The sequence below is a fragment of the Haliotis rufescens genome, unplaced genomic scaffold (assembly GCF_023055435.1).
Source record: "Haliotis rufescens isolate VD_foot unplaced genomic scaffold, xgHalRufe1.0.p SCAF_4, whole genome shotgun sequence".
Taxonomy (NCBI): Eukaryota; Metazoa; Mollusca; class Gastropoda; order Lepetellida; family Haliotidae; genus Haliotis; species Haliotis rufescens.
The window spans coordinates 32,755,826-32,770,553 of NW_025964112.1; the positions used below are offsets into that span (position 1 = coordinate 32,755,826).

At 46.4% G+C, this 14,728-nt stretch overlaps 1 protein-coding gene across 3 annotated transcripts in view; it reads left to right on the forward strand.

The window, feature by feature from the left end:
• Positions 1–235: 235 nt before the first annotated feature.
• The window catches only part of LOC124152174 (inversin-like), a 53,501-nt gene continuing 39,008 nt past the window's right edge, over positions 236–14,728 (forward strand). Inside the window, exons 1-9 of one of the 3 annotated variants that reach the window (XM_046525008.2) lie at positions 236–347; positions 3,667–3,723; positions 4,065–4,179; positions 5,726–5,892; positions 7,517–7,690; positions 7,890–7,955; positions 8,297–8,398; positions 8,589–8,769; positions 10,018–10,124. In XM_046525008.2, the coding sequence (XP_046380964.2) occupies positions 3,682–3,723; positions 4,065–4,179; positions 5,726–5,892; positions 7,517–7,690; positions 7,890–7,955; positions 8,297–8,398; positions 8,589–8,769; positions 10,018–10,124 (954 nt within the window). In that variant the 5' untranslated portion in view covers positions 236–347; positions 3,667–3,681. Of the gene's footprint in view, positions 348–433; positions 583–2,263; positions 2,754–3,666; positions 3,724–4,064; positions 4,180–5,725; positions 5,893–7,516; positions 7,691–7,889; positions 7,956–8,296; positions 8,399–8,588; positions 8,770–10,017; positions 10,125–14,728 lie in introns of those variants that run through there. The other 2 variants (XM_046525009.2, XM_046525007.2) reach the window with 2 other exon arrangements.

A 14,728-nucleotide genomic window follows, 5' to 3' on the forward strand; every position in this document is an offset into this window, starting at 1 on the left:
TTTGTATAGATTTAGGAATTGACCTTCACTTTTTTCGAGTTCATTGGAGTATTAACCTTCATAGAGTGAGGGCCAAACTGTATGAACGTCGGAGCTTGCTCGTACCAATATAATTGTTTACCTCATAGAAAGATGCAAAGTGGGTTGGACAACTTGAATAGATTCATTATCAAAGGGAAATAACTGTAGTCTGTGCCAAAACCTAGAGAAACACGCTCCAATCACGGGAATTGTTACATGACTTGTTCGCTTCAATGCACCAATCAAGCTTTCCCTTTCAAACATGTGGTTATTGTCCTTGACGACATGGCGGATTATAAGATGACTGTCAAATGTTACAGTGAAATGTGAGTGTGCACGGGCGGCATTTATCCTCCGTATGGAGCGAACGCCTATGGTATTGGAGTACTTACAATATTCGAAGACAATGTCATCATGAATACACATATATCGTATTTGACCACAGGGTTTCAGACACGTCAGTTGACCCCATGTTCACGGGCACCTGTTTCTCTGCGCTACACCGGTACAGTTAGTCAAAGTCGACACAAGCTTGTAGCCTATCGCCGATGATAGTATCAGGTATTAATCCGCCGTGAGAAATGGGATATATGAAAGACAGACCCAGTGTGATTGTTGTGGAATAAATATGCCGATGTAACAAATATCCTTAAAAAACTGCAAAAGTGGATTCTTCAAATTATTTATAAACATAGAGCTCCGCGCCACAGGGCCATGTAACGGAACTAATATTCTATCAAAACAAACTCACAGACGAGGCGGCAGTATTAGTTTCATGGTCCTTTCATCAACATTAAACTGCAACATGCATACTTTACAGATAATGTTTCTTCGTGAGTGTACGAAGATGGCCCGTGCATTCCAATGCTTGTTCATTGACCTTCCTGAAATGACTCTATATTGTCACAGCAGCTGCTTTCCTGTGAAGATCCAGCTTAGAATAGGTCTCTAGCAATCCATGCTTGTCCTAAAAGGCGATTAACGGGATCGGGTGCTCAAGTTCACTGACTTGGTTGATGCATGTCATCGTATCCCAATTGCGTGGATCGATGCTCACGATATCAATCACTGGATTGTCTGATCCAGACTCGATTATTTACAGACCACCGTCTTATAGCTGGAATATTGCTGAGAGTGGCATTCAACAACAACAAACAAACCAACAATATGATCTATGACCACCCCAAAAAGAATACTGTATACATAGAAATAAGGGCCAGTGGGGAAGAGGACTTGTTAAATCTGTTCTTGTTTTAAAAGATCAAGTAGTAGTGTACAATCTTAGTACAAATGATGAAACTAAAACAAAGTGTTAATAATAACATGGTAATTATATTCCCCATCTGTGCTATTCCATATCTCCATTCCATAATTTTTTTTATCTTTAATGTACACAAGTAGGAATAGACTATCATGTAAATTTTCAATTTTTGAAGGGTCGCTAATATGATTATTTACATTGAAATCAAAATGTTTGTCAGGGGGCACTTAATGAAGCAGGACGTTTATGGCAAATACAGTATCATATTTGTTATGCTTTTATGTGACCATTCTCAAAATAAGTATATCATATTAAATGTATATGATCCTTCCCAAATAAATATCAATTTGTTAAAGGCAACAGTTAAAAACTGTCTGAGTATGTTGAGATGATGTTGCAGTAATGATATCACTACTGCAGTAGTAATGAGATAGTAGGAAGAGTGTTATGCAGAAGTTGTTATGGAATAGAGGGAAGTACCTCTTGTCTGATGATCCTGGTTTTTTCCTTTGTATTATGCCTATTAATGCTACTGATTGTTTAGCGCGCGCATGCACACACACACACAGAGACACACACACACAACCAGCACAGACAGACACACACACAGACACACAACCAGCACACACACAGACACACACACACAGACAGACACACAACCAGCACACACAACCAGCACGCACACACACACACACACACACACACACACAACCAGCACGCACGCACACACACACACACACACACACACACACACACACACACACACACACACACACACACAAAACCAGCACACACACAAAACCAGCACACACACACAAAACCAGCACACAATGGCCCCTCACCTCCTTCCCCCCCCCCCCCTCAGTGAGTGGCTGCAGCTGCTGTAAGCAGTTCCTCTACAGCCTCCCCTCCCCAGATGCTCTGTCTCTGCCATAGACTCCACCGCCATCTCGGTTCAGCCAGACACAGATCAGGTTACGCAGCTACTCCTACAGTTTACTCCACCATTTTGGTTGCCACTTGTCTGTGTGTCCCTCCGTGTTCCCCACACTTCACAGCCCTCCTTGTGACCCTGTACTCATGCACTCAAGACTGTCAATTTTATATTTCCATTTTGAAAGGCATATTTGGAATTGTTGATATTTTGACAACTTTATGAAAAGACTGAATGCTGTCGTAAGGAACCATGTTGACAGCAGAATATTTGATGTTTTGATTTCATGATAACACAAAAGGTTTAGACGTCTGACACGACATTTATCATGATTATTGACTGAGTATCAAATGGGAAACAAACTGGAAAGTGAGTACTAAAGTTAGGATGTTTTAGGGATGTGCCAGAGCAAGGATGTTGTCTGAAGACAGTGGCCACTCCCTGTATGGGTCTGTGGGGTGGGGGATATCCCAGGTGCTGTGTGTGTGTTGTGTCACCCCCAGGGTCCTTCACACATTCAGGGAGGAGACGAGCAGGGTAGGTAACCAGCACAACAACATTCCGTGTTTGCTAAATGAAAAACCTTCCAAATTCAGTATTTGTACAGATAGGTTTAGGTGGACAGATTTACATTTTCCCAACCATCATGATCACACAACTGGACACAGATATGCAGTCTGTGCTAAAATCTTCAAAATCTACTAGCCATCATTGTCAGTGGGTTTTATTTGTTTGTATATATGGACTATTATTAGCTTACTAGACAGAATGGAGTAGCAGCTCTGGCTTCAGGTTAGTGGCTGTAGTTGCTGACTGCATATGTATGACTTCAGGATTCTTGATGGGGTTATGAAATATTCCTGGTCAGAACTGTGTGGATACTCACCAGTTGTCGATCATTCAGTAGTCCTCAGATGTCTGATTAATTTGAGGCAGTATTTGAATATGCATTTGTTTCTTCATTGGATTAAACTGAAGTTATCAGAATCAAGCTAAGATGTGCCAAGGGGTGTTTCTTGAGAGGCTGTGGACTGAAATTCAGTTAATATCATTTATATAATTAAGTTGAAATTCAGTATCTTATTCTTATATATCAGTTGAATAATTGTAATATTTTGAGGTTTGTTTCATAATTTTTAATCATAGCAATCACTTTTAACAAATTTAACCTTACCTACCTTTATCATGACAATATGAACATTTCTGGGTTTGTTTTGGCACTTTGTCACATACTTTCAAAATGTTATCAGGTGAATACTGTTGTTTGTGCACCTGTTCCCCCGTGTCCTACAGTCTGTACCAGGTATGCTGCATCAGAAGCGACGATTGAGCCAGAGGAATGTTTCAGTATCAGCCAAGTGTTTTATATACCGCAGGTATCCAGGTCCTGGTATCTGCTCAAATGGGGTTTTATTTGATGGCAACTGTTGAGGTGGTGTTACTGTTTCAGGTGTCGGTAGGGGAGATGACCGCCGTGGCTGGCCCCTCCAGTCCTGCAGTGCCACAGGTAAATGCTCAGGAGAAGTCAGAGGCAAGTTTGTGTCCTGAGTACACCATGCTTGTCCTAAGTGGTGTGCAGAGTTTGATTAAATACTGCTTTGACTGGTGACCACCTCGATGACAGCATATGACAGCATATGACTTGTTGCCTGGCTCACCAGATGCTCACACTATCAACCAAAAGATTACCTATTCCTCGACCAATTTCACTAATCATATAGCCTCTCCACAGGTTGAGAAGTTTATTTACGTGACTTATCAAAAGTTGCTGAGAAGTAAAGTACTGAGCTCCTTCAAGTCCCAACCCCTGTGACATTCTGTGACATTCTCGTGTTTCTGCACCACTAGGTGGAGACCCCGAAGAGCCCTTTTGCCAATGGTAATGGCCGACTAGAGAGTGTCACTCAGCTTCACGCAGCTGCCGTCAACGGAGACAAGCCCACCCTCACCAGGCTTGTGGCAGGTATGGCGTCCTGAGTCTTGTAGGGTCACACTTTTTCGTTTCTTGGTTTAATTGTTTTCTTTCTCAAAAATCCTTGTTGGTAATCGGTACAAAAATAAAAAAATGATATTTCAGATATAATTTCAGCTCTTAAATTTTTTGTTCAATATGATGCCACATGTCAGTGTTAATAAAGCAAGCCTAACATATTAGGCTACAGTATTTTAGTATTTTTCTCATCAAGGAATACATTTATGTTGGGAGGCCCTTTCCCAGGCTGATTGCACACAACTATTTTCATTGGTTTACACAGCTGTTTATTTGGTTACATACTGAGTTTGAACAACCCCCCCAAAAGAGAAGAAGAAAAAGACACCGCCCGCCCGTACTATATTTTCAAAAACCATTGCCTGAGAACCAATTCTTTATTTTATTAAGCCTTATGTTATGAATACGTAAGTTTGTAGTTGGCTGAATAAAAAATAATGCTTTTCACTAATTTCAGATTTTGTTTTGTTCACCTTTTAATTTGGTGTCAGCAGATCTGTAAACCAGCTTTTGTTTGACGTTACCCTAACCAGGCCTGTGTGTTACCAGTAGTGACCGTTGGAATGTGAGCTATGCACAGCTTCCAGCAAGTGGTGTATTAATGATGCATGAAAAACTATCTTGGTTAGATTTAGACAATAAATTCAGGTTGTTACCATTGTTACCTTACCGCATAAAAGGCAAACAAAATGCTCAATTCTTATTGCATCAAAGTATAGAGCAAACCTAAATTACCCAGTCCTGCATGTTAAACACAAACTGGCTGATAGCAACAAATTGCATAAATCGAGTATCACAATATGTATCATATCGTCACTCAAGTATTGCAATATGTATCAATACTTGAGTGAGTGAATAAGTTGGGCTTAACGCCGCTTTTAACAGTATTCCAGTTATATCACGGCGTGTCAGCTTAATGTGAGAGGAAAGCCCGAAGTGATGCAAGTCTCCGACGTTTACCACTTTGGTTAAACTCACAGCACAGGTATGGTGCTGACAAGCCTAGAAACATAATCGGGGCAAACCGGGATTCAAACCCACAATCATAAGTTTCTGGCGATGCCCAAGGGACGCAACTCTGCACAGCGAATCACAGCGCCTTATACGACTGGGCCACCCATGCCCCCAAATATACTTGAGGTAAGAGTCTTGTGACACCCCTACAATCAACAGTCCACAGTACTGTTTCTTATCAGCCTATGGCGGCATGAGTGGCCCAGTTGTCTAAGGTGTAGCAATTCACTGTGCAGAGTTGCCTCCTTTGGGCACACAAGAAACCTATGACTGGGTTCAGATCCTCATTTGCCCTGATTGTTTCTAGATTTGTCTGCACCATAAACGTGTTCACCAAAGTGTGTTCACATAAACGTTTTAACATAAACGTGTTCACTGGGTTTCAACAAAGTGGTAAACGTTTGAGACCTGCATCAATTTGGGCTTTCCTCCCACATTAGGCAGACATGCTATTACCTAACTAGAATACTGTTCAAAGCTGCGTTAAAACCAACTCACGTTTCAGCCTACCCCCATGAGCTTGATGCAGGGGATCAGTTCGGGCGGAGTCCCCTCATGTTCTGTGTGCTGGCCGACAGACTGGAGTGTGCAGAGACGCTGCTGAAGGCTGGGGCACAGATCAACCTCCGGGACAAAGGGGGTCGGACAGCCTTGCACTGGGCAGCACATAAGGTACTGCCTAATTTTCTTGGGTATAATATGCACTCCCAATTCTGGAGTACAGGTTTAGGGAACTACTGCCATGTTGTGTATAATGCACAGTAAAAAACAATGTCATATCACCTTGTCTTGGTTTGAGCAAACAGTTGAATACTAACTTGGCCATGTTCATGCTCTATCTTCGCCACAAGCATAGACTGAAGAGTAGTACCATAACGACCTACCTTGTGGCACTCAACTCCATCCTCGCAGTTCGGCGCATGACAAAAATCATGGAACTACAGGCTCTGCTCCGCTCACTCAGGTAGCAAGACCAGAAGGCGAAATTTCGTCCACCAGCTTGGGACTTGAACGTCATTCTCACCTTGCTGAGAGATGCACCCTTCGAGCCACTCGACGCATGTCCGCCTTGAGCATGGAGTGCTTGGAGCCGTCCATCTTGGACTGTGCAGTAACTTCATGGCCAAAAACCAGCTCCCAGGACAGCCTGATAGATCATTCCATCTGTGCCCTGGAAGAGCCCTCCATTGCTACATCAATCTGTCCAAGGAATGCAGTAGACGACGACTCCTCTTCATACTGGTATCTGCGATCTCGCGAGCAGGAGTCAACCACATCACAATCGCCCTCTGGCTACAAGCCATCATTCTCCAGGCCAACGAGGCTGCGGGATTGGACCCCCCAAGCTCCAACAACCCGCATGAAACCCGGGCGGTCGCCTCCACCATGACGCTACATAGCAACTGCTCTATACGTGCCATCATGGAGGACTTGTTTCTGGCAATCAAACACAATCTTCGCCAGTCACCACCTGCGAGACGTTCCATTGGAGGATGTGCCAGGCACACACAGTTTGGTCCATTAGCAGTAGCCCAACAGGTCTCCACTACTAGACGCCACTGACCTCGCCTACAGTCCAGAGCCGGCCACTGAACCTCCCTTGGCTTAAATGCCCTGGAATAGAAGGTTCATGCACCACCTGCATACAGCTCGGTACACCAGTCTACAACTTTAACTTGAGTAAGGTTATCGTCTAAGGCTGCGTAGTACCTGGACACACCGCATACTGGACTCTTGGTTCCCATCCATGAAATGGTTATTGATGCTGACCACACAGCCGAGGTCTGGCTGGGGGAACAGAGGTCTGAGATGAAAGTACACATCTGAAAGTATGCCCTCTACTGATTCCGTCGGATAAAGATGCATGAAGGAGTAATGCAGGATAAGTGAAAAATCTAGTAAAATCCTAGACATTTTTTTATATTTGTATACTGCATTACTGCATCTAAAGAGACCCGCCCATCGCGAGGTGCCTCCCCACGATGCCTTCCGATGTCCAGACTCCAGAGTAATGTGAGGATCCGTGACGTCACTTCCTTTGGTCACGTGGGAGCTGCGTGATGGGCTGGCCTCTCAGCTAGTTGGAACAACTTCTTCAAGCAAAGATCTTCACACAGCTCTTTTCTCTATCAAGAACAAGCAGTTATATGCATGAAAGAGTAATGCAGGATAAGTATACAAATATAAAAATTATCTAGGATTTTACTAGATTTATTGTAAATTTTTTATTAATGTTTAATTTCTTCTGTTATCTGTGACCTAAGATGTAACACAGATCCCGATGCTGTGTTTGCAGGGTAATTATCGGCTGATGAAGATGCTGGTGTCAAAAGGTGCAGACTGTCGAGAGAAGGACAATGAGGGCCAGACTGCCCTACATCTCTGTACACGACACAAGCTGCCCAAGTGTATGGCGTTGTTGCTGCGGCAGCTGACCCCAGGGGAGATGGACGACCAGGACGACAACAAGGTAACACAAGAGGGAGCTGCTGCAGCTTCATTGTTGGTCAATGTGGGGTCCTGAGCAGGTGGCTCCATCTAGGAATTAGGACCAGAAGGCAGGAATTATATTTTGTTGCAAATGATATTCAACTGAATATGTCATATTTACCTTCATTTACTGCTACTATATCATCCAGCGTTTATGTAGCACCATGTCTGTGTTTCAGAGAACAGCCCTGCACTGGGCAGCCTCCTATGGGAACCTGGAACATGTCAAGATGCTCATCAAGTCGGTATGTTTGTCCTTTGCTCAGAAAACCAGGAATGTTGAGTACAATAATAAAAAAATAAGATGCAGTTTGTCAGAGCATCAATTGGTTTCTTCTATGCCAACAGGCATGAGTAGATATTCTGCTTTGTTGATTTCATAAGAGGAATTGTTTTTCTCTTCTAAAAATAATATGAATCTCCTGGCGAGTTTGCTATGATGTTTATAGAGTTATCTCCCTTAGAGTTAGTACTTACTGATAATGAAAGAGTTGACCTTTTTCGATAATTTATGTCAGTTTCTCAGTATTTCAGTTTCTGTCTGCTTGCATAATTATTTTCTTTTTCATGCATGGATTTCATGTAGGATTCAAATATCGGTATCCCAGACACAGATGGCAAGACCCCACTCCACTGGGCCGCCAGTAGCCGAGACCGTCAGGCTGTGAGCTGTGTCAAACTTATCTTGGTGAGTACATACACCTGAATCCCCACCTGATGCAGCAAATAGCATATTGTCCAGGTTAATGATTTATTCATTAACTAGTGGTGGGTAATAGGGATATTCACAGCGGTGACTGATATTCCTACAGTAAACTCTGTGTAAGTAGTTCTGGGTAATCTTCATCTGTTTGTAATAACATCTGTTGTTCTTGCAGGAAACCACCCCAAGTGTGATCAACTGGCAGGACTACGAGGGAAGGACAGCTCTACATCTGGCAGTTGCTGACGGCAACGAGAGTATCGTCAATGTGTTGGTACAGACAAGTGTACGGAAGTGTAATGTGTCTGCGCTGGACAACTGGTTCCGAACTCCCCTGCATTGGGCAGCTGTGCTGGGTAAGAGATGAGAGATATCGTTCTGATGACTGCTAATGAATCCAACTGATTCCACATGGGGATTCCGGGGAACAATAGATCCTCAGTATGCCAACCTTGTCGAACTAAGACTGAACTGACGGGATTTGGCTGATAGTATGCCATGTTTTCCGTGACTTGTGTGCCAGACTTGATTGTTTACAGGCAACCATTTGAGTGCCTGGAGTATTGCAGATTCTCGGATTTGACAATCAAGGTTGAGGCAGGTTTTAGATGTAGGGTACTTAATTAAACTTGGTGGGGGTTTGAACAATGTCTGTCATGTGAGGTGTTGCCTCAAAATGCATACCTTCCCTAGACAAAATAGGTTTATACCATTTTCATACAAGACATTTATAGAACATCAATGTGAGATTGGCCTACCAGATTACAGATTCTACCTACGGGTTGTGGGCAGACATCCTCAAGGATTGGCACATCAACAACCTGGAACTAGAGGCAGTCATACCAGACCATACTCAACTCTCTTTACACACACGGAAGACTGACTGGGATTTTATCCAGAAGGTGAAGGCCACCAAGGATCTTATCCACATAGCAACCTTTCTAGTTTGGGACTTCTTACCTAAGAATCAACAACCAGACCCCCTCATCAGACTTTCACAATGCCCCAGGAGATCTATGAAGCCTGCATAGCAGCGTCGGCCCCTAGATGGGCCTTGTCTCTTTAGTGAATTTGATACTCAGGTTTCACAGACTTACAAGGATGGATCAATCACTTCCAGTTGAAGTGTGCGACATACGTCAACTGCGCGCTGCAACCAATCAGCTGTAGGGATCTTCCGGGCGTCACCAAGCATGTGTTGTTCTTAATCATTCCTGAAGGTACTGACCGCCACTTACCTACAGGCACAATGTAAAAGATAACTGAATATTAGAATATAGTCTCTATTTAATACTAGCCTGCATTGCATGTCTCAGTGCCCTCCCTTGGACTTACCCCTCACTCCCCACACATTATTCAGGTGGGCACAAGAAACTCAGTGACTACAGAGGGGCATGGGAGGCAACTCCAGGGAGCAGTGTTGGGGTACTACTGGTTCAACAACTATATCAACTGTATCAAAAATACAATCTTCTGAAGTGATCTTTCCATGGATACTTTCTACCTGAAAGCAAGAATATGCTAATGTAATATAAGCTAAGTATTAAATAGAGAATATATTCTAATAGTCTAATTTTTATTAACATTTTGACTTGGTACTTCAGGCCATTCGAAGATTGTGGGTTTCCTCCTGGACAGTGGTGCTGATTATGCAAGCTCGGACTCTAATGGTGCAACACCTCTTCACTATGCTGCTCAAAATAACTATGATGTAAGTCCCCGGACTGATCACGCCTCAGTACCACCTATTGTGTATTCACTTCTTGTAATCCACTAGAATTGAAAACTTCAGAAGTTTAGATTATAATAATGTCCAATTTTTTAACTTATCCTGCATTACTCCGTATTGCATTTACTGCTGTCTTTGACAGAGAGACGAACTGTGTGAGATCCAGCTGCTGAAGAAAGTTGTCCCAACCAGTCCAGGAGGCAGCGCCCTCTCACAGTCGGCACGTGACCCGGAAGTCATGACGTCACACAAAAAGACATAACTGCTTTGTCACCTCCACGGACGGACGTACTTTGTATCCCTTGTGGAAATTAAAGCTTATTATTTGTTTTTTATATTTTGCGTGTTTCTACATTCATTATATGCTGCTACATTGTTACCTGTTATGGGCCGTGACCTTAGGGTCTTCCCATTCGTAAATTGTAACGTTTATCGCTCGTCTGTGGCTCACGTCACAGTAATTTACGGGCGCAATGTTGTTCCCGCCATTTTGTTTTCTTTCCCGCCATTTTGGCCATTCACCACGTGGTCACGTAATGTCGTGCTCTGCGTTTTGAATTCTCTCTTTGGCTTGGGTAATACATTACATTTATGTATGTTGTTTTGGTGTGCTTAAAGCCTTGCCTTTTCGCTCCCTTTTAGCGTACTTGTTTATCTCATAAACTTTAATAAAAACTACTGTTTTTGAGTTACTTTATGCTTCCCATACTTTGTGATTGGCCTCACATTATGCTTCCCGCACTTTGTGGCTTTGCCACATAGTTATGTTTTGCTTAAATTCCAGATTTTCTGCCTCGCTGCACTTGTTGCCGCGGGAACAAATCTGGTCGGGGCCGCCCCTTTCTGCCGTGATTGTACGACGCCCTGTACTTTCACAAGGCAGTGCCGATGTTGCAGTCATTCGTCGCTGTGATCCTTCAGCTCATGCGAGTATCCAGGACACACCTCGCTCAACGTGCTCGTCGACCCCCACCTACGTTGACGGCAGCAGCGCTCAGCGGAGCTTCACGGCGGCTCCCAACGTAGAGTCTGCCTCCCATGGCACGACATACGACCGTTCACGGTCTCCTACTCCACTGGCGGCTCCAGCGCTCCCAACGTAGAGTCTGCCTCCCCTGGCACGACATACGACCGTTCACGGTCTCCAACACCGTCAACGCTGATGTCTCCGGCGCCTCCGATGTCTCGGCGCCTCCGGCGCCTCTGATGACATGGCGCTCTCGGCGCCTCTGATGACTCGGCACCCACGGCCTCCGGCGCCTCTGATGACACGGCGCTCCCGGCGCCTCTGATGACTCGGCGCCTCTGATGACACGGCGCCTCTGATGACTCGCGCCTCCGATGTCCCGGCGCTCCTGGATGCCGGAGGCGCCTCTTATGACTCGGCGCCTCTGATGACTCGGCGCCGCTGATGACTCGGCGCCGCTGATGTCTCGGCGCTCAACAAGCTTCATGACTTGTTCATGACAAGCTGATGACTCGGCGCTCACGGCGCCTCCGATGACTCGGCGCCTCTGATGACTCAGCGCCGCTGATGTCTCAGCGCCTCTGATGTCTCCGCGCTCCGGCGCCTCCGCATCCTCTGATGTCTTCGGCGCTCAACAAGCTTCAGATCAACAAGCTTTATCAAGCTCAGATCAACGAGCCGACCATCCGATCTTCTACTGCGGCTTAAGGGGCACCATCAGCAATCGCCTCCCCGGCGCCACTGCCCTCTTCTCTTGCTGCCGTCTCATAACTCGTCACACGGAGAAGCATGGTGAAACAACTGTCGCCGCTCCTGTCGCTACTCTCCCGTCGGTCTTCGGGATCGTGACTATCTTCTACTTCCTGGGTGGAATCATTTCAACCAATAGACAGTTGGTCTGATTCAACTTGCCCACTGAGACGTTATCCATAATCCCGTCGTTTAAAGCGCTATGATTCCGGAGAGATGACCTGCGGGTTTCCATCGAAACAGAGCGTCATGTGAACAGCGTCTGTATCAGATTCGACGACGACATCCACTTACAAAGAGTTTACTTCGTCGACATCGCAGACATCAACGCTGTTCTACCCTACCCTAGCGCCAGCGTTCCTGAGAGAGACTCTTCCTCGGCGCTCCCCGGGTTTTCCACGACGCCCATGGGGTTCCGTGTTTTATCGCAAAACTCGGGTACACCACTTGATCGTCTCTCACACAGTTCATTGAGGATTGTCTGTGTGTGGAGTTTGCACCTCAGTTCCGACGCCAAGGCGGTTTTCTCGGCTACTGCGCAGAGTGATTTACATGTCACGTGTCAAGTACTCGGACTGTCAACAACTCCGACCGGATTTAGGTCAACTTACCATGGCAAGGGGTGCCATGTATTTCTACAGATTGGTGTCCATGTCTACCTGTACGCTTGGTGATACCACTCAACCAGGCGCCTGTCGCAGTCCATCCATGCACGGATGTTGGAAACAATAGACCTCCTCTACCAACACGGCTGTCGCGAGGAACCTTGTTTCATCAACCCTTCGCTATAAGAACGATAGCGCCTATAGGCGTTCAAGGGATGGAAAAGATCGCCTTCCTTCGTCCGGTTTGATCTTTTCGACTACGACACCTTCCTATCTTCCGCCTTGACTACCGGACACAGTGTCGATTTGATACTTAAAGTCCCTCGGCCGTCCCACTGACCCCTGTTGCATACCTGCCTCGTATCGTGTTGTCGTCCTCCATCGTCACCTCGATATAAGAACAGGAGTACTTATACGCCGCTTCAGGGATGAAAACGATCTCATTACTTCGTGCAATGGCCATATTGCCTCGACTTCCTACTACCCGGTTACGTCGATGCCCCGGCGGTCGATTGTGAAGCTGGTTTACTTCGTCTACTTGAGGTTGGCTCGCAGGCGATCACACCTTTTTCCGAATCGTACCGACGGTACGCAATTGCAGACCCCTGTTGCTGACTACCTCCCCTGCCACCTTGTCAGTGGCTAGTGGCCCACGCCAGCCCACATTGTGACCACCTGTGATCCAGAGATCAACACCATTGGCACAGCAACAGCCTCGAGATAAAGGCTTATCCAGGACGGCACTTGCTGACAGTGCATTCTCGGTCACGCCCTGTTGATCGTGTCCACTGACGACGTCACCGTAGTGTGTTGTTTGCGGACCCAGAGTTCTCGCCCCTCTCCCGGCGCTACAAACTCGACCGGCACCCCCGAGAATCACCATCTTCGGCGTTCCAGGCGCCTCAAGCTCTCCGGCGCCTCGGGCCAGACTATGTCAAACGGTCGACACCCCAACCCTAGATCTGTTTGCCTCATATCTGAATGTGGCCAGCTGTGCCGGATACGACCGCTGTGGCAGTCGAAGCCTTCCATCGTTCCTGAGAAGGATTACGCGCGTACGCTTTTCCGACTCCGGTTCTCCCTCCCACGGTTCTTCAGAGATCCAGGCCACTCGACCCCTGCCATTGACTTTGGTCTCGCCTTATTGGTCAGCCAGAAGTTGGGTTATCGACCTCCGAAACATAGCCAGAGACAACCCCTGGAACTTCCGGTGTGGTCCAACCACACGGTCTGTTGCCACACCCTCATACCCGCATGTTATCGTCTGCACGCCTGACACACATGCAGAAAGCCAAGGGCTATTCGGCTAGAGCGACCAAGGCTATTGCTTCAGCCCACCCTCCATCTACAGGGGGACTGTATGCTGATAAATGATGCTTGTTCCAGGCATTTTGTTCTGACAAACACCAGGATCCGATGACAGCGTCACCGCAGATCCTGGATCAGTTCCTTCTGTACTTGCGTAGCACCCGTCGGTTGAAGGGCTTACCACCCCCACATACCTGGTCGCCATCTACTCCGTTCTGGCCATCCCGGACGATCGGAGAAAGACGAAAATTCCCGACCTACGGGCCTGGCTGCGCTCGTTCAGTCTTGAAGACCTGAAGGCCAAGTTCGGACCGCCTGCGTTGGATCTGAATGTGGTCTTCAACGCCCTTGGAACCACTCCCCTCGTCTTCCTTCTACGACCTTAAGTAGAAGACGGGTGTTTCTACTGGTTTTGACTACTGCCGCTCGAGTCCATGTACAGCACGCCCTCGACGTCTCCCGTGCCCGGTTCGAATGCGGTACCCAGGGCGCCGTTCATCATGGACCGTACTGGGACGTCAGCGTAAAGACTCAACTCCCAGGACAGCCTGATAGATCATTCCTTGTCCCCTCCCCCCTCGTCCAGTGTGGGTGCCGAGGATGAGGATGAGGATGAGCGTCATTATGCCCAGTAAGGGCACTGAAGGTTATTCTACGATCTAAAGACTGCCGCAAGTCTAGGAAACACCTTTTTCTGCCGGTCTCCCCTTCGTCGCAGTCGTTGGTCAGCCGGAATACTTTTCCCTGTGGCTCCGGGCGGTCATCCTTAAAGCTTATGAGCCGTCGGATTGGACCCTCCCCCCAAAGGCTATCACCTGAAATAAAATGAGATCAGGGCGATCGTATTTACACTGGTTCTTCACGGTATACTGTTCCATCCAGTCGTTCAGGGAAGCCTGTTCGTGGCGATCGGACACCGCCTTCACCAACCACTACTTCCGTGATGTAGCCTTGAA